Source organism: Mytilinidion resinicola (assembly GCF_010093595.1).
Source record: "Mytilinidion resinicola strain CBS 304.34 unplaced genomic scaffold BDZ99scaffold_10, whole genome shotgun sequence".
Taxonomy (NCBI): Eukaryota; Fungi; Ascomycota; class Dothideomycetes; order Mytilinidiales; family Mytilinidiaceae; genus Mytilinidion; species Mytilinidion resinicola.
In genome coordinates, this window is record NW_022985446.1 from 1645801 (window position 1) to 1669696 (window position 23896).

The window sequence follows — 23896 nt, forward strand, 5'->3', positions numbered from 1 at the left end:
TCGTCGTCGTTCGTGGCAGGTGTTTCGACGTGTTCATTCGTGTTGACTTCGGCGCGCATAGAATTAACCTTACGGGGAGGTTTCTTTCGATTTGCGCGTGCGATAACTTCCTGCTGTACGTTCTGAAGGTTCTGATTCATTGCTGGGTGCGATATTGTACAGAGGTGGTATGGTGTTGGACGCGTTGATGTGAGTTAGGATGAAAATCAGGGTTAGGAGACTGCTTAGTAAGCACTTCTGCTAGGTGGGCTCTCTATAGGATACTCTATCTACGCTCCGCAAATAGGAATCAATCAAACCAATCAAATCAATCAATTTGATGCCTTGAAGTTGATTTGATTGATAAAATCCACCTCTTCGGATTGATTGATTGATTTGGTTGAACCAAATCAAATCAATCAATCTATCAACTTAAGTTGATTGTTCCCCACTCTGGTTGATATTCGAGCTCAGCTCGACGCAGACGTGGGCAGTGGCGGAGGAAGGCCAGGCGAGCGTAGATCGTAGAGCCAAGATGGGGGTCAAATTTGATGGTGGCTTTGAACTCTTCGTGCTTGTTGCCGCTCATGTCCATGTAATCTTCCAGGTCGTCGAGCTCCCAGATAGCCCCATCCTTGAGGCCAGCTTCGAAGGCGCGGAGGTGGTCGGGGTCCTGCACATCGTAGATGATGTTGGCTTTTGGAACGTCAATGCTGTCTGGGAGATATTGGGGAGGTCAAAATGTGTGTGGATCTGACGTGTGGTCGGTGCGCGTGAAGCGATTACGCTGATGTTGTTGACACTGGACATCAACGACAAGACCAACATTCACCTCAAGCTAAGCAAGCACCTATCCACTAAACTTTTTGGGGGCCATGTTCATACGCTCAAGACACCTCTGAGACTATCTTTTTGGAGTTTCTATGATGTCAAGTCCTACAGGCTCTGATTCCAGTCCGGCATTCTCGGGGCGTGCTCATACTCTTGAGATACCCCCGGATGTATTCATTTCATGAAGCTATGATGTCAAGTCCTACAGCTTTTAATTCAAGTCTGGGATTCTTGCGGCGTTTTCCTCCCTTTGAGACACCCCTAGACGTAGTCATTTTCGAACACCTATGATGTCAAATCCTACTAGTTTTGATTCAGGTCTAGGGTTCTCGCAGCGTTTTCATACTCTTGAGATACCCCTGGAGTTACTGTGGTGGAAATCCTATGATCTAATAAACTGCAGGCTGCATATCTAGTCTGGGGATCTGGAGGAACGCTCGCAATTTTGAAATACCCCTGGAGCTATTGCTTTGAGAATTCTAGGATGTTAAGGACTACATGTCGCATTTTGAGCCTGAGAATTTAGGAATCGCAAGACCAATTGCATTCCCTTGTGCTTATATATTGATTGATCTCCTTTGAAACCTTTGGAGGTGCGTGCGGATCCTTGAGTCACCTCAGGGGCTATTGCTTCTGAAATCAGACATTGTAAAGGACTACACCTGGCGTTCCGAGCTGGAGAAGTCTGGAAATTCAAGACATACTGTAGCGTCTCTCGTCTGGAAGTTGGCCAACGTTATCGTAACTCCTGGGGGTACGTCCGCTTGAGCCACCTCTAGAGGTATCACCTTTGAAAATATATGATGTAAAGGGCTGCACGTCGCAATCCGAGATGGATAAGTTGGGACACTCAAGAGGAACTGTAATATCTCGTCCCTGTAAATTGATTCACATCTTTCGAGCCCTTTGGAGGTACTCGTGTAGCCTGGAACCAACTCTGGATGTATTGTCTTTGAAATCATGTGATGTAAAGGGCCCTACATCATATTTCGGGATGGAGAATTTAGGAAGCTCAAAACGTACCTCATCATCTTGACCTGGAAATTGTTTCATGTCCTTTGCACTTCTACTGATACGTGTATATGTTTGAGCCACCTCTGCATGTACTCTGTTTCGAAATATACGATGTAAAAAACTGTATGTCGTAATCCGAGACGGTGAGCTTGGGAAGCTCAAAACATACCGCAGTACCTCGTGCCCGGGAACTTATTGCTGTTCCTTGTACTTCTGGGAACTCGCGCATATCCTTGGGCCACCCCTAGAGCTATTGTCCTTAAGATCTTACGATGCAAGGGACTGCACGTTGTAACTCAAAGCTACGGCCTCGCAAGACCCGAAACTTCTTACAAGGTTTTGAGGCTCGAATCGAAAAACTTTTTAACCAGCGTGGCTTGAAAAGGCCATTTCTCTCAATGCAGCAAAGGAACACGCGGTTATGCTGTACGCACCCACTCCCATCCCAGACGAGGACGTCATAACACCTTCCCTTCGACTTAAGACTCACGACAGTACTTGGAGCAAAGTTTTGTCCCGTATACCAGGCACCATAGAAAGAAGAATCAGAAAGTCGCAGCAACCCCGAGGCGGCATTCCCACTTTCCACTTACTGAACAAGCTGTCGTCACAAACAGGCCGACAGCATGAAGGTACCCTGCATCTTTCAAAGGCTGGTGATAATGAAGACTCTGGAACGCCTACTACGGAAACACTTCTAGGGGTACGGGTATATCCTTAAGACACCTTTCGACTTATTCTCTTTCAAAATCTAAAATGTCAAGGGCTACACCTTTGAATTCAGGACTGTAGCTTTACAAAACGAGAAACCTATTACGACTTGCTAAGGCTTGAATTGAAGAGCTTACTATTCAGTTTCTGCGAGTACGTATATACCCTCAAAACACCTCTAGACCTACTATCACAGAAATCCTACGATGGAAACGACTACACGCTGTAAATCAGAGCTACGGTCTTGCAAGACGAGAAACCAATCATAACTTGTTGAGGCTCAAATTGAAGAGCTTGCTGTCAAACTCCTGGGGGCGTACGCATCCCCTCGAAGTGCCCCTGCACCTATGATCTTGAGGAACCTAGGATGTCAAGGTTTACAGGCTGTGGATTAGGTCTTAGAAACTACCGTACTCGAGACTATGAACGAGTAGCATCTCCCATGTCTTTCGGGCAAAGCGTCTGTACCTTTTAAGTCCCCCTGGGCCTCCCACCATTGGCAAACCTATAATGTAAAGAGCTACATGCTCTGGTTCAGCTCCCGATCATGGAATTGCCCTGGAGTCCCTTCGTCTATCGACCCCGCCCCCAAATCGCAAAATTCAATGCATTCATGAGCCCCGCTTTGGAAGAGAAGGGCTTCGGATCGGGCCATAGTGCACACCCATTTAGCAACGCCTGAGGTGGCTTGGAAAGCTATTAGGACCGTCGAAATGATGGAGTTTCAATGTTTTTCAATAGTCTGAGGCGCCACAAACGGCGTCAGCACGGTTTCAGCGAGTTCGTGTCCAAGCATTGAATTCGTCAAGGGGACACATCGATAGCTAAATTCCGCCCCTTCCTGCCAAACGCCTGTCTGAACCCTCCATACTTGCCCAATAGCTCGAACCTATTGAGCGGCCTCCTAGGAACCGTGAAGCCACCCAATCCCTCCAACTTCGAAGACAGAGTCACACTAGGAGGAGAGTAGAATGCAGAGACGGCGCCGCCCCTGCCACTCAGCGAGAGAAAGGCTTCGAAAGCATGTTCTTGACGGCAACCTTAGCCTGCCGGGCGTTGGAGGAGGGGTCCGGGACGACAGTCCACTTGTTTAAGAGTACACAGCGACGCATGGTGACGGTCTGTGGAGCGTGGTTGATGCCTTCGCCGCCGGTCATGTGAATGGTAAGCTCAAAGAGGCGCTTGGAGTCTCTCCTGACAAGTTGTTCGACGTCGCGCGGCGTAGGGAAAAGCTGGCTGAAGAAGATCTGGCAGTGGCCTTGTCGGCGCTGAATCTGTGCTCTTTGTTAGTAAGCCGCTTCTTTTGGCCCCCGATTGAAAAGGTTGACTTAATTGCTGCTGATGAAGGACGCATTGCACCTCCGCCTTGCCCAGCCGGCGGCAGTGCCTTAGCGGCGAGAGGCGGGAGTAAGGGGTTGGGTCGTCGGTGACGTTGACAATAACGGAGACGGTAAGTTGCTCTCGGTGGACACCAGCGGCTCCCAGGTAGTCGCTAAGATTGACGATTGATACCACGACGCGGTGCTGGATGCAGTATTCGAAGGAGTCACGGTTGTCCTCTGCATAACCCGGGGGCCAACCAAACGAGAAGATGGTGGACATTGTAGACGTAGGATTGATGTAAAAAGAGGCTTCTGTGGATATCAACCATGGAAGAGCAGCTGGAGGGCCGCTCGACCGCGCTTTTGTCGGTGAACGGCGAAGGAGAACACCCGCGCGCAAAGTTGAGAGAGCTAGCCAGCTCCGAGCACACGCAGGAACACGAAAGCTGGTGTCGCCAGCAGTTCGGCTTCGCATTGCAAGCTTTCTCCGCCAACGGAGCGCGACTCTTCGAACTGCGGCTGTTCGATACTGGAATTGGTCGCTCGTCCGACTATCTGAGAGTCTTCACCGCCAACTTGAAGGTGTCTTAGCTCTTGAACGCCCTGCGGATCAAGACCATTTTGGACTAGTTACATGTTAATAATGCTACGTATCGGCTCGCATCCTTGGTATTTCTGGCTGACAGGTTCGAATCAGCCCAGGAAAGTCGACGAAGTGACAAACCCTGCGGTCGCCCACATCCTACCTCGCAAGGAGGAGATGGAAGGAATGGGTGAGGAATGCTGTCCGAATCCCCTGTTTATGAGAGCCACTATGCCCTGCCAGGCAGGAAAGAAAGAAGAGATGGTGTTCGTGCGGGAGTCCATCATAAAGGGGGAGTGAGGACCTGTCAAAGTATCAAGGCGACGGCGAAGAAGCTCATAGTCAGGGTCTGGGGTTGATGTAGCGAGCTGAAAAATGCTGCAATCTGTATCTTACGGTTCGCATCTGATCACGCGTCAGTCGAGGGATCGATGGATTAAGTGCACAGACTTTTTGTCGTTGCTACACGCATAGTTTGTCCTTCTACTCCAAAAGATGACAGCACGGGAGAGTCGTATTCAGTCGGGTCCTTTAGAGGAAGCTATTCATCTGTACCACATTCCATGTTCCGCAAGGCACCTCAAATACAGCGTATGGGGAACCTTCGTGGTTTTGCGTCTCGGCCTGTGGTGTATGAAGAGCAATGTTCTTCGCCTTCCTTTGGCTCCCCGACAACGCTGATGCCACAGCTGAAAGAATCGATGGAAATTAGATCCTCCCACATGCCAAACAATACTCGAAGAACTGTACAGAATGTAGCCCTCCCTGGACCTCCACAACAAAACAACTAACCCAGCATAATGACACCGAAGGCTCCTTGCGAAGCAGGAATGTTGTTGGTCCACTCCTCGTCCTGCTCATCCTCCTCGTCCTCCTCGTCATCTTCGTAAGCATATTCGTACGAGAGCTCGACCCGCCACCACCTGGCGTGGTACTGGTCCCGATGAGTGATCGCTTCTGCATCGGCCTGACCGGTGGCGGAACGATGATATGAGGTCGCCGCAGTCTGACGAGACAAGGACCGTTCAGCATGATTCGCAGCACGTCATCGTGAGTGGGCAGGAGGTCCTAAACAATGAAGCCTGTCAGCCAACCCCATCGCCTTTTCCGAGCATTCCGGTGTTTACTCACGTAGTTGGGCCCCGAGTCTACCGCGCGGACCTCGAGGGTCAGCTCCTCTAGGTTCACGCTGAAGCACTTGCGGAACTGATACATGTAATCGAACGAGTCGCTTGCCCCTTCGGTCAGGATTTTGAGGTGGCGGCTGGACGTGGTCGGAGCTGGCGAGGCAGACTAGCCAGATGAGGAGGACGTCCTCGTCCATCTCTAATCCATCTTCCTCGTACAACAGGGCGTGTTCCCTGCGGAACCTGTGACGAGACATTGGTAATGGCTGTGTTGGAATTTTCTGTCTTGAGGGTGGTTTTGGGTGTAGATGCTCCTGAGTGGACCAGGCGTTGCTCCGACATCACCATTTCGCTATCATGGACCGTGAGAGACCGCGATCTGTGAGAGCACATCGATTCACCCTCGAAACATGGCGGCCATCATTCTCGGATGTTGCCGTGCCACCGTACGATTCATATATTTCGGGCAAGCTGGATTTAGGTCGATATGTACATAAGTATTGAATGTAAGGAAAACACGCTATCCTCCCCCTGCAAGTCCCATCACCTAGGCTGAATTCCTGTAAGGTCTTGCTGATTGAGAGCACCAGCTATCTATGAGCCGTTTCCGAAGCCAAATCTCCCGCCAAACCCGTGTCCATTGCCGAGATGTAGGAGTTATTGAAGACAGCTCCAAAGGAACAAGCTAGACACAGAGCATTGCTAGACACCTACAGATAGATTTATTAGCCTAAGCCTCAATCTTGAGTCTGCGACAACATACCTTCGTTCATCGCTTCACAAATCTGACCCTCCGCACAGACTTCTTGACAGCCTTGAAGAGCTTCGCGAAGGCCTCCCGCTTCTTCAAGTACCGTACCTGGACCCATTCGCCGTCATCCCGATGTCGACGGAAGGACGCACGCGCCGTAACCCCAGGGGTTTCTCGGATCAGGATGGAGAAAGTGGCCAGATTCGGAGCACACTGCCGCGCCGTTTCCGCAACCTCCGCAATAGTGGGGAGCAGATGCCGAGCTGGGTTGCGCAGCAAGATCAAGTCACGGAGGTTCTGATATACGCGGTTAGTCCGGTGTGGTTTTCAAAGGCTCTCAAATCAGCTAACCTTCAGATCTTTGGAGGTGTAGAGCCACAATTCGAAGTGCTCAAGGCCGACACAGTTCAGATTGGTAGCAAGATCGCTGAGGTAGTCCGCAGCAATCTGAATGCCGTCGGCCCAGATCTTGGCCTCGAGCTTGCGCAGATACTGGAGGTCGGTTGCCTTGTGGCAAACTTGGCGAAACTCGTGTCGACTCAGGATGCACTTAGCAATTGCACGGTCGAAGGCGGTGTCTTCGAGGGTGACAGCGTAGAGAGACTCGGTAAGGTCTATTTCGAATGCTGCTTGAGCCATGGTTTTGGTGCTGAGGTAGGATTGAGGTTGCTGCGGACGAGGTTAGACAAAGTCCGAAGCGAGTTGAAGTACGCCAGACGGCTGCGCGGATGGGGGAGTGAAGTGGCAGAGGGAGTGAAGTTTAGCTTGCATGGACCTTCACAGGAGATTCGACCCTTCCAAGGGCTACAACCGGCTCATGTGCGTGACAACACCCCAAATCTCACACTTGTGATTGAAAATATGAGATTCGTAACCTTGAGGCCGAGGGAATGGAGGGCTTTGGGAAAGGCATCACAATGAAGAAGTGTAGATGATTCAAAGGCTCCAGCATATAGGGTTCGAATTGTGTGCCATTAATCATGCTCTTGTGCTATATCTATGTACATCCTCTTGCCCGCCTGTGGTCCCTCAAGATAACTGTGCATCGTCGAGCCGGATGATTTGTGGGAAGGAAAAGGTCGGGGAAGTCCGGTGAACTGAGTCGAGTAGTGGGACGGGCAGCATGCAGGTTGGCCGTGTGAGGAGGAAAGTTGATGAAAAGCCGGATTATCGTAGGATTGGAGCTTGTAACGGAGAGGAGCGTCCACAACAACTAGCTACTGGCGACGACGTTCAGGCGAGACTTGGATCTCCCAAAGTCCTTCGCCTGCGCGGATGAAGGTACCGACGACCGCACCGCCCTGCTTCCGCTCTTTGTCCATGATCGTGATATCGAGGTGGCTCAGGTGCGGCAAACTTCGGTTCCTCAGCCCCTCCACGTCGAATATCAGCGGCATGAGATTCTAATAGTCAATGTATTAGCCAAAGTTGTTAGGAATTTGTGTGCCGCTGATGTACTCACGCAGCTTTTAGCCGAGTTCTCTGTCTCAATATTGAGAACGAGACGCTCGACGACCTCGTTGCGGACGTTTTCGAAATGCTGGAGGTAATCTTTGCACCACACAGCTCGTTTTGCGAAGAGGTTCAAAGCAAGAGTCGTTTCTTGACGGTCTTCGCGGAGGAGATCTGCTAGCGGCATCTTCGTGGTCACCTCCACAAGCACCTCAGCTCCATCCCTACCAGCCATATTGTTGTGACTTGGTCGTTTGTGTGAGATATGTGGGCGGTTAGGTCTGGAAAATGGTTGTAGTGTTGTTAGGTGTTGGTGGAGTTAGCCTAGCGTTGCTCCGACATCATTCCCTCTCTACACCGAAGCGAAGCGAGCAGACAGGGGTGCCCGGCCGCGATTTGACACGGTCCCTCAGAACTGCGAAGCAGAAACAGTCGGCACAGCCGGAAAGCCCTATGAACTTGAGGTAGAATTCACACGTAGACTGTAAATCGAAGGCAAGCTGAATATAAGTCTGCACACGCTGCGCACGATTTTTGAGGCGAAATCAGGCATTACTGGGGTGCACTGCACGCCCGGATCGCAATAGGCCAGGATGGGCCCGAGCGAGGTCCAACGAGTCATTGGAGTTGTAGTAGAGTGGACTTGATATTGAGAGAATCACTGTAACGAGCAGCCTTGCCATTGACACGAGGAAACTATGTAATATAAAGATTGAGCCGTAGAAGCACACCGAACCCACTCCTCCAACCCCATCGTATCGACAGTGCACTTAAAACACCACGCTAATCCAAAGCACTGTATGTGTTTTAGTAGTTTTCGCATCCAAAATCACCACCTCAGCCCGTGTCCGCTCCCCAATCATATCCAGTGGCAGGCCAATTCCAATAGCTAGAACTCCGAGCAAGACACACTGAGCCCTGTGTAAGATTGTGTCCCGCAGTGTCACCACTCAATTTGAGTGCGTACATCTTTGCTACTTCGCCTCAGTGATTTCAGCGTCCTCCGAATCTAGACTTATCGAGGGAAGCCTTGACGGAGTTGGAGAGAGTACGGAGACTCATTGGCTTCTTCACAGCCTCCATTCCTTCCATAACTGGTTGTTGAAATCAAAGGCGAAGGCCGCCCGGGCGGTGACTCCGCTTCTACCCATTACTATAACTCTTATGCGGGCTAGTGTCGTGGAGCATCTGGATGCAAGCTGTGCGATTTGTGATATGCCGGGGAGCAGCTGGCGGGCGGGACGTCGCCGCAGCAGCTAGGGACAGGTATGTGCAAATCGGAGAAGGTGAATACAAAGGCTGCCAGAGGTTTTCATCCGTTGAAATATATCTGATGCTCGCTGCCGTGAAGGTTTAGAGGGAGCGAAGCTGCGCCTGCTTGGACTCTCACCAGAAAGTTGATTACGGGAGGCACCGGGAACTTCCCCACATGTGTCACCCCTCCTCAGGTCTCACGGCGTTGGTTGTGATTCTGGAATTACATTACCTTGAGGGTAACGAAATTTCCCTGTTTTACGGTAGACAAAATAAGATTGAGACAGTGATTATACAGAGAAGTAATTGAAGATCTGTCCTATCAAGCCGATTTACTCGTTCGGAAGACTACAAGAATGTATAGGAGCTGGGTATCAATGATAGTCCCTTTTGGAGCTGGTTGCCGTGTCTCCTTCTTAACAAACCCAGAACACTCCTCCTGTGTTATTGTTGCGGCCGTGCTGGAACATCTCCCAGTATGAGGGGAACAGAATCGACAATCAGCAGTTGAAAAGGTTCAGTGCCGGGCGAAGCTTCTTACCTCTCTATGTGGGAGTCTTGCACTTATGCTGTAGTTCCAAAAACCAGATCCATCACCTATGCGCCAAAATTATCAAGCGTGGCTACCATGTACTCTCATCCCGTATAAATGAACCGACGCCATCTCATTGACGCGCGGATGTCGTAGTTGTTTGCCCAAATCGTAAACGTGACTCGGTAAGGAGGATACATTAGGTCGAGATTCTGTATTGTTCGATCTTCCTCCCACTCATTGCCGAAAGGTGTGGGAAAGAGGGCGGTTGGTTCGTAGTCAATTGGTCGAGTCTGAGAAGAGCGCGCGTTGATGCTTCCTAGGCGGGGGTCAGTGGGTGCAATCCCGCGGCGAATGATGATGTCCGCACTGTCCTGGCCGCGGGAAGCGACCTCGATACGCAGCCAAAGCAAGGTTTTGGAACATTGCGGAGCCATGATGTGCGGAATTCGCCCAAGGACGGCAGGAGGCCCTGCTGCTACGTTAGCTAATCAGATTCCGACATCCCAAGCTCTCTGTGTATGGCGGCGTATGTAATCTTACCTGAGTTGTATGTAAGTAACCTGCCGCATAGACCACGACATGAAGGTGTGTAGCTGAACTGTTGACATGAGGTTTGAACAAATCTAGCCAGTCGATGGCCACCTCGATGTTTGCTAGCAGGACAAGGCTGACATGTTCATGATGGTGACCCTTTACGAAACCCTGCAAGCGGGCAAGGAACACATAGCTTGCACAGATGCCGAGAATGAGGATGCAGTACAGGAGCAGAAACCACATCTTGAGGTCCTTGAGGACGCAATGGAATGGGCCTGAGGATGCAAGGCGGCGAGCTTCCTTTGCGCGGGACTGCGCGTGGTGCGGTCGTCGAATTGCTGGAGCGGATGATTAGAGTTCTCTTCGGTGTGTAGCGGAGAAGTATTTCGAGCTTAGAGGATGACGCCCTACAATTGTGAGTTTGTGGATGATACCGAAGTCGCAAAGCTGCCTTCTCGGAGAAAAAGAGAGCGCTTTGGCCAGTGCGCACCTCTCAGCCAATCACATGAGGTGTACCCCCGCCACCTAGGAGTAATTCTACATGCAGCGCGTGAAGCAAAGCTTCAGGCTTCTTACAGAAAAGAAGTAATATCATTATTATACTCTTAGTGCAAGCTGCGCTCTCTATACACAAAGTCCTAGTTAGAGAGTGACTTGAACTACCCCCCTTCTCTCACCGGACAAACCAAACGCCAGAAGGAATCTGGTACCGCGCACTGACTTGCTGTCCACCTAGACTACCAGTCTACCAGATACATAAACAAAGGCCTCTGACTGAGAAATATACAGTGCAGCTCATACTTAGTCCTCCGGGCCTGATTTTGAGGCGAGGAGAGATTGTCACAGAAGATACCCAGATCTGCAGACCGCAAAACTCAACATTGTCGCTGATTTTACTTATCCCTTTCAAGTCTCTTAAAGCGCGTCATTCAACGAGCAAACACCCAAACACAAGGTCATGATTTATATGCTCCTAGATAACGTACGCTCGATGAATCAGTAGAAGTAGTTGGGGTGTGTCTTGAGGTGTTTTGCGCCGAGAGAAATCACAACTCCAGTCCGAAGTGTCTTGGAAATGGCATAGTCTATTGGTACTTTTCGCATGCTTAGGGCACCTCTAGCGGCTGTATCAAAGTGGAAAAGCTAACAACTCCGATTTGCACAGCTTGCCACATGTCATAGTTTCCAGATCCAGCTCGATGGCCAAGGGCACCTCTAACAACCTCAGATTCCACCTTCGCCAGCATGTCGGAAACATCCACACCCCCTCCAGCCCCTCGCCAGACGATGAGAGAGCGCAGACGGGAGGTTTTGGGCTGGGCAGACGCCTACGACGACTCTCTGACCTTCAAAGACCTGGAAATATTCTTCACCATCCCGGAAGTCAAGGCGTGCGAGACGATCAAGATCTGCTACGAGCTTCCAATCCCCGATGAGTACCCCGACTCGATGGAGTTTTCAACTACTTTCGCGGGCATCATGGGCCCCTTCACCGCCCTACACAGCGACGTCCTCCGCCACATCGAAGCCAAGGTGCTATACGAGGCGAAAAAGAACCACGTAAGAACCCGAATATCCTTGGTTCATTGCTTCGCAGGCCTCATATTAGTCATATAGTTTCCCACAAGCATGTTGGCTGAGAGCAGCGCGTGGCTGGCGGAATTTGTGGCCTCCATCAGCACGAGTCTCAGAAGCATCAAGCTGCTCCTCATTCAAGGCAATCAGACAGACCAGCCCGTGTTGTTCAGCTACCGAACTAAGGCTGAATACTATAATTGTGACACCGCGGGCGGGGCGTTGGGCCGTGCAGGCCTAGGGTGGCGGGAAACCATCACCGTGAGGTCGTCTCTGGACGACCCTCCGGAAGATCAGGAGTGGAGCGATGTGTGTAAGTCATGCTCAGAGCTGTGTACACCAGCTACTTACTAATGTAGCACAGTTCCTCGTCGTCGTCAAGTTCAGGCAGCGCCGAGGCGGCGTAACGTCTGAGAGTTTGTTGGGGGAGAGGTTGCTGGCGGCATTGGGGCCTGGTGGCTACATTCGGGGGGAATGGTTGTTTAGGGGTTATTAGCTGATGAGTCAAAGTCGAGAGTTATGATCGCCGTGCAGACTACCATAGTTGGCTCTGTTCGTGCACATGCAGAAGTTTTTCAGAATCGCAGTTCTCGTCCCCTCCAACGGCTGCGAGACCCTCAGCACCAGCCCCTAGAAGTCAATGAAAGGATCATCTTCAGCACTCGCAACCGTAGCCTTCTCCTGCCCAGTTTCCTCGCCATCCGCATTATACCCATCCACCTCAGCGTTCTCTTTCCCCTCAGAATCAACACCATTCTCTCCATCCACCTCCCGTTCTCCCATCACTACATCCTTTTCAAACTCCACCTACAATCCTTCCTCAACAACGCCCCAGACTGCTCCATCGCCGCCTTCGCCTTTAGTACCTCTGCGAATTCAATCCAGAGACCACCCTCTGCGGTCCGATACCGCAGAGCCGGGTTCGCGTCCCACTCGCACGTCAACAATATCAGACAATGCTCCACATCTGTATGACCAGAATCATCTGGCCGTACCGCAATCCAGCTGTTCCGCTGTCGGCACAAAATGCGTCCACGTCCTCTTGCATCTCGCGGCTCATACGCCAGGTTGGGCTGTTGATGAGGCTGGCCGTAAGCCGGCGGCGTATGGCAAGCAGCGAGTGTTCCCGCGCTTCCCGCGACGGCGGCGGCGGCGGCGGAGGTCGTGCTGGGGTACCTGTTCGTAGATCGGTGGTTGCCTCGTCGTCCGCGGCGTAATGTGAAGGATGCGCATGATCATTCTTCGGAGATCTCTACCAGACACGCAGTTGCAAACTGCGTCCTCGACAGTCTCGATGGCGAGAGACTTGGTTCCACAGGACGGCACTCAGGTTGAAATTGATGTGAACTCTGATTCCTATAGATGTCTAGCTCGTTGTTTATATACTAGGGGAAGGAGGGGGGCCACCCCCGGGGGCTTGACGTGGCGGATCTCTTGATGCGTTGCTAGTTACATCCTGTTACATGATACAGTACTGATACCGTGCTACGGCACTGCTGTTGCACTACCTATTACTTCCTCCTGTATCAGCATGCCATCCTGATGCGTTACTGGCATATGAGTTGCTGATCCTAGGTTGTAGTGCTGCAACCCGAGTACGGCGACGTAGTTGTGTTTCTGGTAGGGCGCCTAAGTGAACAGAGCGCTCAGATACAGTCCTCGGAGTTATGCGCTTGATGATGTTGGGTGGGAGGCGGACAGCGGGCGAAGGGGCGCCTTTCCTGCTGGTGTCGGCGGCGTTGGCGTTGGCGCTGAGGTCGTAGTTGTGATCGGCTCCCGGCAATGCAAAGAGAGGATGATATCAAGTCGACAAAGGGTCAAGAAGGAGAAGAGAATGAAGCAGGAGGATGTCGGCGGCGCTGTAGGTTGGATGTGTTGGCTGCTCTTCCTGGGCAGTTACATTGTTGTCATTGAGAGGATCGAAGCAGGCACATTGCTCTGCAGGGGTTGAAGAGGACTTCCTGCAAATACTCCTCATATTCTCGCGACTGGGTAGGATCAGAATGGTGGTAACCCTGAAGCTGGGCGTGATATCTTAGACGAAGGTGGACGGAAGGTCGTGATGCCGGGCGGTGGAGTCTAGAGCTTCAAGTGTCCCGAGGTTAATATGCACTTTGCAAGGAGTACAGAAGCACATAAGATGCTCGCACCAAGTTCTCTTACGATGCTTCTGAACGCTGAAAGCCTACTCTTCTTGTGTCGCCGGTGGAGGCTCTTGGGACGCGTGGTCGCTGCACCGAATTAGAGTTCACAAATGTCGAGGGTGGCCGGGAGACAAGGAGGCGGCTGCATAGGCTATTTGGGTACTCTGCATGTGGTGTGCGAGTATGTTTCATTCGGTGATGGCGGTGAGGGCTGTGGTGTTGAAGTCCGTGTTCACGCAGCCGCCGCATCGATATGACGGCGGAGAACACAGCTCGCGATTGCTAGGGGGCTTTGAGATTAAAGAAGCACACGAGCGCGAGATAATAGCATGTATACCTAAAAGAAAATATAGAGTGAAGGGTCTAAGGGCGCCCCACGGCTCCATGGTGTTGAAGTGGCAGACGCCCACCCCCCGGCTCAGCCGCCCCCCCAGCTCGCCACACCACCGCGCGTTCCTCTACGCGTAGCTAATGATCACGAACACCCAAGAACTTCAAAAATCAATAGCAAAACACCACAACGCCTACAGATAGATCTACCTAGATAGAAAAAAAGAGCAAAAAAATGTTTCCCTCCTCAGGGCTCTCAGCGGATACCGCTTCGGGTGTCGAACCCGGCTCTTCTTGTTGTGAGCTATGATATATGTTAGCGATGTTTCTTTCTTAACCACCCTCACCATGGACGGGTGAGGGCGGGAGACAGTCCAACTTATGGCCTTTATATACCTGCAAAATAAGTCAGTGCGGGGTCTGAGCTATTGGGATGTGGGCCGGGATCGCGGAACTCGCCGCACCGGAGCTTGGTGCAATACTCCTGACGAGGGGCGTCAATTAGTTTCAGGCCTCAACGCACGCACCAACCTTGCTCCTGCTGCGGAGCCTGGCTGCCCGCTGTTGAGCCTGGCTGCCCGCTGTTTAGTCATGTAGCTCACAGCGACATAGATGCAGGTTGCAGTGCCTTCACGCCCCCGTCATACACCCTCAAAAGTGGTCAGCGCGTTCCATAGAAGTTCTCCTCACTTTACAAAATGTAGTTGCACCCGCAGCGCAATCGGGAATCCAAGATGCGGCGTAGGTCGCTCTTGGTAGCCCGGTGATATCCACCCACGCTTACCAACATACAAGTAGAACGAGAGCAGAACGCGGACAGAATGCGGCCGGAATACACTGAGAACGTCACACACTTGAGCTTTTTTCAGACCGCGTCTGAGGATTTCTGCCAAAGGCGTGTACTTGCACGAGCCTTCTCGCAACGCGATCGAGACCTTGGCCGAGCTTATCTGCATGGCTTTGCGGATCCTGAACTTCGTTTTTCTTACGGCGAGTCGACAGTTCCCAAATCATGGTGATGTGCTGACAGACTATAATTCTTTACACACGCGTTTACCAACAATAAGGCTGGCTCCATGGGGTTCGCAATATCTAGGCGCAGTGACGATTCTCATAAAGCGAAGGTTGAGCTCTCCCTTGTTTCAATGGCTTCCTACTAACGAGACTGCTCCCGCACGTGGTGCTTGGCTTCCAAAAGCGGTATTTCTGCACCCAAGCTTACGGCCTAGTAACGTGCTAATTCCAACTATCTATGTTTGAGTTTTCGGCTCTTTTTACTCGTCTGCTCCTGCTTTCAATAAACTCGGGATGCTTTTCGCTGAGATTTGAGAATTTCTGCACCACCGCAATCAAAGCGGTTTCATTTTGAGGGTCTCGAGTGCGAGCTTGACCACTACAGTCGAATCCTATCAAATTTCCTAAACAACTGCATGATACATAGACTCGCAAAACCCGTCATTGGGAAATGAACCTAGGATTTGAGAGTATATACTATGGCAACGCTGCAGCGGCACTGCGATATAGGGAAAACGCAAGGTTTTCATTCAATGCATTCCACTTGTAACCCTTTTTCTCAAGTTCGCCATGCTGCTGCGATCGCTCTCAGAGCCTTGTGCTATGGCCTGGGCTTTACCTCCTGCAAATCGATTATGTAGTGTGAAGGCTGATAACCTAAAAATTCATGTGAAACAGAGGCGGCATATTCACGAACTTTTGATACCAAATAAAATATCCTATACGTTGACTGTATCGGATAGCTAGATGAGGACATGTCGTCCAAATAAGCATCGGCGCTGGCTCGGTTCCGTCCCATGTCGGCGCTGTGGGGCCGGATGTCGCTTCCGTCTAAAATTCCAACGTCAACACTCAACATTATCGCTACTACCGCCATTCTTCATCCATCAACGACATCGATTCCGTCAAGGCACTCTCCATGAGAACTGTTGGCGCAATAGCGAGTATAGCGGTGGACAGACGCATCGTGCCACGAGTTGAGCGCGGCGCCGGGACCTCCGGGAGCGACGAGACACGGAGGAGCCTTCGATCCATCGATACGTCTCTGGTTCTTCGTTCGTCATCGCCCCAGAGCTATAGAACGTCCTCTACTGACTGTGAAACGATGCAGTGGGACGATAAGTAGTGGAGACGCTTCTAGGCAGCGTTATTGTGCTTTCAACTGCCGAGCATAGGCCTCTGGGATGGTGTACTTTGTATGGCGAAACAGCGTTTCCATTGGAAGACAATCTTTGACGACCGAGGGTAAGAGCTTGACGGTAAGAATACGAGACCAAGTAGGTGCTCGAAATTCCTCTTGAAATTATGGTATGGTAAATGCATCATTGATATCTCTTCCTTAGTCGCACCGCTCTTAGACTCTCTTCTTCAATCGGCTTCATTGAGAGGTTTCCGTCATGGTGCATGTCATTCTCATCTCGGTTCATGTCCGCCTCATTCCAAGTAGTCAAAGTGCCTTCAACCCGCCGTCCTGAAGTCACAGGGCTGCCATCTTAGTTCAGGAAATTGCCGCCACCCTAGTGATTTTGCGAAGTCTGTTGCTCATCTCTTTTCCAAAGCTCCGATTACTAGGTCATCATCAATGCTATCCATCTCAATTGGAAAAGTGCTGCAGGTACACCTCAGACACCTCTATCATCCTTCTACTCCGGTTTCGTCGTCAGTTCAAATTCGCCTCGCAAGGTAAATGGCCGTCGTAAATCTCTTACAATGATTGATAAAAAACCGCCGTTGGGAACCCGGGCTTTCAGGCCCCGTCTCAGGCTAAATGCATCAGCAGAGCAGATGGATAGCGCATCGTGCAGCTCGCTAAGCAGCAACCAGCAGTCTACCGTCCAACAACACCCGTGCAGTACCCTAACTCGTTTATTCTCCGCCACCCCAATGCTCATGTTGTTCTCGCTGACAGCGCCGAATTCGGATTGCTTGGATCGTACGGCTAATAGACTCGCACGGTACTTGCTTATCCACTAGCCGACGGTCGCTGTGATGGCCTCCGGCCTCGCGGCTTCAGGTAGGATCAAGAGCTTCATGTCGAGTTCGGCGGTCTTTGTGGAAGGCGTAGCGGAGCCGGCCGATGTGCTGAGCATAATAGCTGCAGTTTTGAGGAGGATGGACACGACATTGGCTTGGGCCTGCAGTATTGTGGCACCTCGTCCGAAGCAGCGGATGTGCCTTGCCAGGCCCCGGCTCAGGCTGGCCAGGCGGGACTCGAAATGCTGGCCGAAGGGGCTGCTGGTGGAAGCGTCAGGCAATATCGATATATCAAGGCCCCGTCCAAGCCAGGCGCGACGGAGCGGCCCCGGCGATGGAGACTGCACCTAGACTTGCCTAGGCCGGCGACGACGCAGTGTTTGCGGCGCAGAGGCTGCAGGCAATGCCAGCGCGAGAGATAAGGGTATTGGCATAGAAGAGCTGGCGACAATCGTGCGGGCGAGGAGAGGGCCAAAGGAGAGGGATCCGGCGGCGGGCGCTTCGGGGAAGACGTCCCTGATGACGAGAAGATATGGGCAACGCAGACGTCTTGTTGACTGATGACTGCTGCTTCATCTCCATTTGCCGACCCTTCCAATTCTCCTCTTCTCATTGAATCTTTATACCCGGCTTCTTTAATCCATCCTGCGTCCTCGTTTTCATTCATCTACCTTCACACTCCATAGGATATCAAGAAGAAAAGTCGTTCCACTCCTGGCGGCGCCAACAACCCACTGGCGTTCAAAAAGCTATAAAAGATGATTCAGAAACAGGAAAACGCCAAATTGGGACGTACTTGCCGCCGTCGGGGGTGGAACGTTGTGGATTCTGGACCATCCCTACGATGATAAGGTCGCGACACTCCAAATCAGAGTGGTGGTTCGTCGGCGCATTTGAGATGGTTGGAGAACCCCATAACCTTTCTCCCGAGCAGTTATTAACATGTAATAAGTCGAGCTGCTCGAATCAAGACTCCTAGAAGGCGGGCTCGAAAATCCGACTTGGGGTACTACAGCCCACTTTCAAAGGCGTTATTGAGGTGTCAGGTGTGGCTGAATTGGCTTCCTTGATCTCTTCCATGGTTTCTGCTTGCGCAGAGAAAAGGCGCGGGAGCCTTGCGCTTGTGAAACGGATCCATCGAGCAAGGAGTCGATTTTTGGCGTGACGAGCTTGACATGGTAGGCGGCGTTCATTTTCTTGGGCGGGCCACCTCCGGCGGTGCCATCTACGCTCCTGTGAGCCTATGTCGATGCCTTCAATTCATCATGATGGGGCTCTAACATCGTACACGCTGCTAGTAAAGTAGCCGGTGAGTGTCTTCGAACCTCCCAAAGTCATCGTCCGGGATGCGATCAGATTCGTATGGGCTTGGCCTCTACATCATGTTCTCACGGCCCGTCCTCCACGTTTCCGCTCCAGACGGTGCCATATTCCTTCGTATTGGCGCCTCGGAGAGGCTGTGCAATTTCGAGGTTGTTCCCTTTGACATCATGGACTGCTTTTTTTCCGTGAGCTATTCCACTCCTGCCACGGCTGTCTTGCTTGTAAGCAAGCTCCTAGAACGTAGGTCAAGATTCTGGGGTCCTTACCTTTACATTGCTTACGATTTCATTTTCAGTGCAATTCCACCCCTGGCGGTCGTATCTTTGTCGCCCATGCTCCTTTTCGGCGTCATCTAGTTCTCGGCTCGGTGAGTCTGACATGGCTCACTGCTTTTCATCAGTATGTTGAGCCACTCCAGCCGATTTTTCCTGGCCTATCAATAGGCGTTGAAATGGGACGTTAGATACATGAGGTAGGTGGTCGTGCATTGTGTCTTCCTATTTTGCCGTCAGTCAAGCCACTCCCGACGGCGCCAAGCTGGTGCATCCTCCCGGTTTCAAGCCGTCGTCAGATTTTCGAGGTAGCGAACCTGACATCGTCCATTTTTCTCATTTCACTACTGAGCTACTCTAACCGCTGTCACCATCGTGCTCCTAAGCTCTTTTCTGGGGTGGTCCAATCTCGCGGGTGCGATCTTTACATCGTATACTGCTGTCAATTCATCTGTTGAGCCATCCCAAGCGTTGACAGCTGCTCTGCAGCCAGCTTCTTTCAGTACCCTAGATCTCGCTCATCAGTAGTCAACAATCAAATTCACGTCTCACATCAGACTCTCATCAAAAGCAGACAGGAACGAGCTTCATTTCAGCCGGCAGGGCACGCCGTCTTCTCCGCAACTGCACCCGCAGAAACCCCCCAACCCCGCCAAACACCCGACAAAGCCACAAAACTGCGCCCCAGATTAGCATGCTCCCTCACCACATATCCAGTGAACAACTTACAAAGCAACCCCCAACACCACGTCTCGGCACGCCAGCCATCATGAGGTCCAGGTCGCGTCGCTCCGAGCGCCTTACAGACCACACCGCAACCTCCCATACGCCCAGTACCCCCAGCCAGCTCTTGCAGCCAGTGCCCGCACCCGACAGCGGCCCCCTTCAGGCACAAAGGCCACCCGGACACGCCGCCGCGGGCTTGAAGCGCTGGCTACGAAGAGCTGCGGCCGGGAGCACGGGGAGGCGGGGAGGAGGGCGGGCCCTGCGCGGGCTCCGGGGTGGGTGGCGTCACCCGGCTAACAGCATTAGCAAAAGGCTTGTAGAGAGGAGCTGATTTAGGGGGGCTTACATGATGGGCACAGCAGCGACGCGGCGGAGCACGGCCGGGGGAGCTGGGCTTGGTGGGTTGTTAGTCAAGGTTGTAGGGCTTTTGGGGCGATTTGAAGGCGGACGTACCCGTAGCCCCGGAGGAGGAGCGCATCCCTGGACCGCGAGACGACCCGCACGGTCCGGGGGGTCCGGCTACGTCAAGAAGTCAGTCAAAGGTGTGTGGGTTCAGAGCTGGATTGGGCAGTACGTACAGCCCAGCCGGCAGAGGAGGCATCGGCGGAGGCGGCGAGCTGCGTGAACATCAACAAGTGTTACGTGTTTGTTGTAGGGCCCCGCGTGAGTGCGTACCTGGCCGGTGGTGGCGGGGAGTGGAGCCTCCTACGAGGCGCTCCAGCCGGCGATGAAGGTGGAGAGGTCGGGGCCGGAGGGACAGGCGGCGCAGGGCTGGATATATCAGTTATTGCTCTTCTTCTCGTAGTTGGGCTGGGGTAGGCTTACGCTGGGCGGGTCGGGGCCGGGGGGAGCCTGTATTCGCTGTTAGTGATCACCCTCTTTGTCAGCCAGAAGGAGGATTGTACTCACAGCGCGCCGGAGGGACCACGACCGGGCCACCTATAGCCTCGTCAGTAGAAGATCTTCTTTGATAACTAGCAGGTGGAGCTTACGCAGGGTCCAGGGCATAGGCAAAAGAGCCCAGCCTGGCCCTGGTGGCGGCCGTCGCCAGGCGGCCAAAGGTCTCGTCCGAGACGTCCTGCCGGAAGAAGTTGGCGGCGAGGGCGCGCTCGAGGGCACGGGCAGCATCGGCGAGAGGCTGCGAGTTTTGTTAGCAGTTGTCCTTCAAATCTCTATGAATGGCTGGTTTGCATGTCCCGATCGGGACACAGCGACCCCAAGGAGAGCAAGATCGTACAGGAGAGGGCTCGCGGGACGGGGCAGGGGCTCCAGAGCCAGACATTGTAGCGGCGCAGTTGGTGATGATGGCTTTGTGCGCTTTGGAAGCTGTGAGGCTGTCGGACGGTGGAGGAAAGCTATCACAAGTGGGGCGGGTGTAGATGAAGGACAGTCTTGGCACTGGCCGTCTATTCTGCACGATTAGGCGTAATTGGGCACATAGTTGCATGTTGGATCGCCTTCACCTTTATTCTAAAAGGTCTGCGACTTAGGATGCTGGTAAAATGTACTGAAAAGTAATGCTGGAGCAGTGCCAGACGTAAATTGAGCCTGCTGAGCACATGGGCTGCGCAAATTTCTGCGGCAGCCGAAGAACTCCTCAGCGGCGTCACCATCTTGCTGAATGCTTTTGTTCACAAGCTCGAATAGGGTGCAGGAGTTTCTATCGCTCCTTTGTACTGTCTAGATTGCGCTGGAGAACGGTCTCAGTTTGCTGGGTTGATCAAATCACTCTCAACACAAAGAAAATTTCCTTGAGGCGGGTATCGTCATGAATGGCTTTGACATCTTATCCACATTATCAAACAGGAATAAATGTCATAGAGAATCTTAGCGTTGGATTTTATGCTCATGAAACTTCAGTCCGTTTTAGCCGAGTACGTTTTACGGAGCTCAGATGGAGGTGGGACTGAAGATACTCCCATTTCCAACCTTCAGCTTAAATTTATGAGATCTGAACGCACTATATCATGAATGCAGAACCAGTGACTCGTTCCACCCATTCACAATCGCCATAGCCGTGTGCCGATGCCATTCTGTTAATTTGCAGGCCGTAGTATCTAAATTTTAGTAGGACGCGACATTATGTACATAACAGCATCCGGTTTGCTACTAGCATTGATTGCTGTTGGTGATTGTTATAATCTAACAGCCCCCCTTAAGCACATACAGCGAGAAATGATGGCGGGAATCCGCAAAGAAGCATCGTGAAGCTAATGATGATAAGGGCCGTATAAGTTGCCGCACGGCATGGTAGATAACTGATAAATGAAAGGAGCGACATCCTATGGTGGACGACAGGAGCAGCGTGCAATAGCTAAGAGAAGTAGCATCCTGCGGTGATGATAGAAGCCGCATGCGATGGCTGAGAGAAACATCGTACGGTGATGGTGGATGAATGGACAGGCGTCCGACGATGATAGCTGATATCTTGTGAGGATGGCTCACATCCTGTGATGATGGCTTACATCCTGTGCTGATGGCTTACATCCTGTGCTGATGGCGGCCGAATGCATCGAAGGAAAGCATCTAAGAAAGCGTTTGATGATGGATGAAAGGATCTGCTGTTGATACCATGCAGGAACAGGTGGACGACCTAAGGCTCAGGGCAGCGTTGAAACCGGGCTCATTACCTCTTAATTTGCAGGCCGTAGCATCTGAACATTGGTAGGACGCGACATTATGTACATGAAATCGCTCTGTTTGCTAGTAGTATTGAATGCCGTGGGTGATTGCTATGATCCAACACATTCCATTATTCCTCCGCCTCCTCCAAAAACCCAACAACGCCGCCAGCCCACTGGCCTTCCCTCTCCCACCACGGTAATCCTCCAGCTTCCGAGGAAGCAAGCATCATAACCGTCCATTACATTTTCTCCGCCAGAATAGAGCGGAAGTGAACATGGGTATCGCCGGGGGTCAACACCGAATCGATTTCGACGTGAATGACGATACTATGATTCTCCTGCCACAGTCCTTTGACCTCCTCGCTGGGCTCTGTTTTCCATGTGCCTCGTTCTCCCCTCTTTATTGGCTGCTTTGCCCTGCGAGCTCTTGCTCTTCATATCCTCCGTCTCCGCCGGCTGGCCATTCCTGTCCAAGGCGATGAGGGCATCATGGAGCCCTATCTTCCAGAGGAAAAGCTTCGAATCCCTGACGTATCCGCTCCGCTTCCCATCTTTGTTCCAGCGAGCAGTCAGCAGCTTCTGCAAGATCGGCTTGTGCGTGACAGGTTACACCGAGACTCAGAACGTTCCGGACGTTCAGATGCTGCACCAACCCCCGGAGAATTGTAGCCCACAACGCATCGTTCACTAGGATGTGACCCTGGGTATTCTGCTCCCATTCCGTCATCTGCGGTTGAGGGATTGCTGGATCTGGCACTTGGGACGATTTTGGGTTGATATCTTAGCTCTTGAGCCTCTTCCACATCGTACATGCTCTTGAGAACAAGGGGGAGCCAGCGGAGGGTCAGAAGCAGCGGAGGAACAGTGTCGTCGTCCGGCCACCACGGATTTTTTTAGCCATCATCGTCATCAGTAGCGGCGCTCCGCAGGCTGAACGGGCGAGCGACACGGGAGATCTGGCGGTGAGCGGACAGCGCTGGGCGGGCGCGCAGCTGGGCGCTCTCTGAACGACAACGTGAGAGCTCGGCCGGGCTCAGCGGGCTATGGAGCAACACCGCGGGTAGTCGTGAGGGCCTTGGAGTCCAGAAAGCGGCGATCGGGATAGTTCCAGGCTTCAGCGCGTTGTCGCCGCTAATGATGGTCTCGAGACTGACACACACCTCGTCAGCTTGTTCCGATGGGAAGAACGGCGCCATGTTTGTCCTGACCTTCTCCTCAGACCTCGGCCTCGAGCTTCGTCTTCCAGTCCTCTGCCACGGGATTTTATGCTTGCTCCCCCACCATGGTTTGGGCTTGTCTAAGTTGCGGAATACTCGGGGAGGCTACAAGAGCCCACGAGCCGTGGAAGGAGGAACGCGTCGAAGATGATTGCAAGCTCTGCGAACTGGCTGCTCGGCTCTCCACCAAACCTGCGGAGGGTACGGGGAGAGGGAGAGGGAGAGGTTGGAGAAGGAGAGGCGGAAGAAGACGAAGGAGGTGATAGGTCTAGCTCTCGGGGCAGGTCAAACATGACAGCTTGCGCTGCATAGCGGGGCGATGTTGTTGCCGGGTACCGTCTCCAGCTTCGCACATTTCCGTGGAAACGGCAGTGCGGCGCGAGATCCTCCAGCGGGCTGCCTACGGAGTGCAACACACCACAACTACAACGGCTCGCGAGGGGCGGCCGGCCAGGACGAGAGAATAGACAGACGCAGGCGCGGGCAGGTCTACATCCGCACGTAGGAGATACTCGTCGCGGCTGGGGACAGCTGCCTGCCTGAGTGCCCCTCTCGCAAGACACACCAGCGTACTTGAAGTCACCAACGTACCCACCATTATCGT

General features: G+C 52.4%; 7 protein-coding genes across 7 annotated transcripts; 2 read left to right on the plus strand and 5 right to left on the minus strand.

Annotated features, from left to right (window-relative positions):
* Positions 1 to 3705: 3705 nt before the first annotated feature.
* BDZ99DRAFT_477196 (uncharacterized protein) lies at positions 3706 to 4332 on the minus strand (the record flags this gene model as incomplete). The annotated part of the gene is made up of 1 exon (XM_033722100.1): positions 3706 to 4332. One exon carries the CDS (start codon positions 4330 to 4332, stop codon positions 3706 to 3708), a length of 627 nt encoding a protein of 208 aa, XP_033576802.1.
* Positions 4333 to 4971: 639 nt separating this feature from the next.
* On the minus strand, positions 4972 to 6957 carry BDZ99DRAFT_521157 (uncharacterized protein; the record flags this gene model as incomplete). The annotated part of the gene is made up of 6 exons (XM_033725600.1): positions 4972 to 5129; positions 5233 to 5446; positions 5572 to 5733; positions 5787 to 5919; positions 6371 to 6615; positions 6670 to 6957. The coding sequence occupies 6 exons, from the start codon at positions 6955 to 6957 to the stop codon at positions 4972 to 4974; spliced, it is 1200 nt and encodes a 399-aa protein (XP_033576803.1).
* Positions 6958 to 9660: 2703 nt separating this feature from the next.
* Positions 9661 to 10336, minus strand: BDZ99DRAFT_477199 (uncharacterized protein; the record flags this gene model as incomplete). Its single annotated transcript, XM_033722101.1, has 2 exons — positions 9661 to 9930; positions 10100 to 10336. 2 exons carry the CDS (start codon positions 10334 to 10336, stop codon positions 9661 to 9663), a joined length of 507 nt encoding a protein of 168 aa, XP_033576804.1.
* A 1002-nt stretch (positions 10337 to 11338) lies between these two features.
* On the plus strand, positions 11339 to 12164 carry BDZ99DRAFT_521160 (uncharacterized protein; the record flags this gene model as incomplete). Its single annotated transcript, XM_033725601.1, has 3 exons — positions 11339 to 11653; positions 11711 to 11981; positions 12028 to 12164. The coding sequence occupies 3 exons, from the start codon at positions 11339 to 11341 to the stop codon at positions 12162 to 12164; spliced, it is 723 nt and encodes a 240-aa protein (XP_033576805.1).
* A 134-nt stretch (positions 12165 to 12298) lies between these two features.
* BDZ99DRAFT_521161 (uncharacterized protein) lies at positions 12299 to 12901 on the minus strand (the record flags this gene model as incomplete). The annotated part of the gene is made up of 3 exons (XM_033725602.1): positions 12299 to 12475; positions 12535 to 12681; positions 12731 to 12901. 3 exons carry the CDS (start codon positions 12899 to 12901, stop codon positions 12299 to 12301), a joined length of 495 nt encoding a protein of 164 aa, XP_033576806.1.
* Positions 12902 to 17145: 4244 nt separating this feature from the next.
* Positions 17146 to 17481, plus strand: BDZ99DRAFT_477202 (uncharacterized protein; the record flags this gene model as incomplete). Its single annotated transcript, XM_033722102.1, has 1 exon — positions 17146 to 17481. One exon carries the CDS (start codon positions 17146 to 17148, stop codon positions 17479 to 17481), a length of 336 nt encoding a protein of 111 aa, XP_033576807.1.
* Positions 17482 to 19659: 2178 nt separating this feature from the next.
* On the minus strand, positions 19660 to 21014 carry BDZ99DRAFT_571567 (uncharacterized protein; the record flags this gene model as incomplete). Its single annotated transcript, XM_033728104.1, has 9 exons — positions 20689 to 21014; positions 20444 to 20589; positions 20361 to 20390; positions 20277 to 20303; positions 20127 to 20222; positions 20030 to 20068; positions 19905 to 19970; positions 19798 to 19845; positions 19660 to 19744 (listed from the first exon to the last, which is right to left on the minus strand). Exons 1-9 carry the CDS (start codon positions 20896 to 20898, stop codon positions 19660 to 19662), a joined length of 747 nt encoding a protein of 248 aa, XP_033576808.1. The 5' UTR covers positions 20899 to 21014.
* Between the last annotated feature and the right edge of the window lie 2882 nt (positions 21015 to 23896).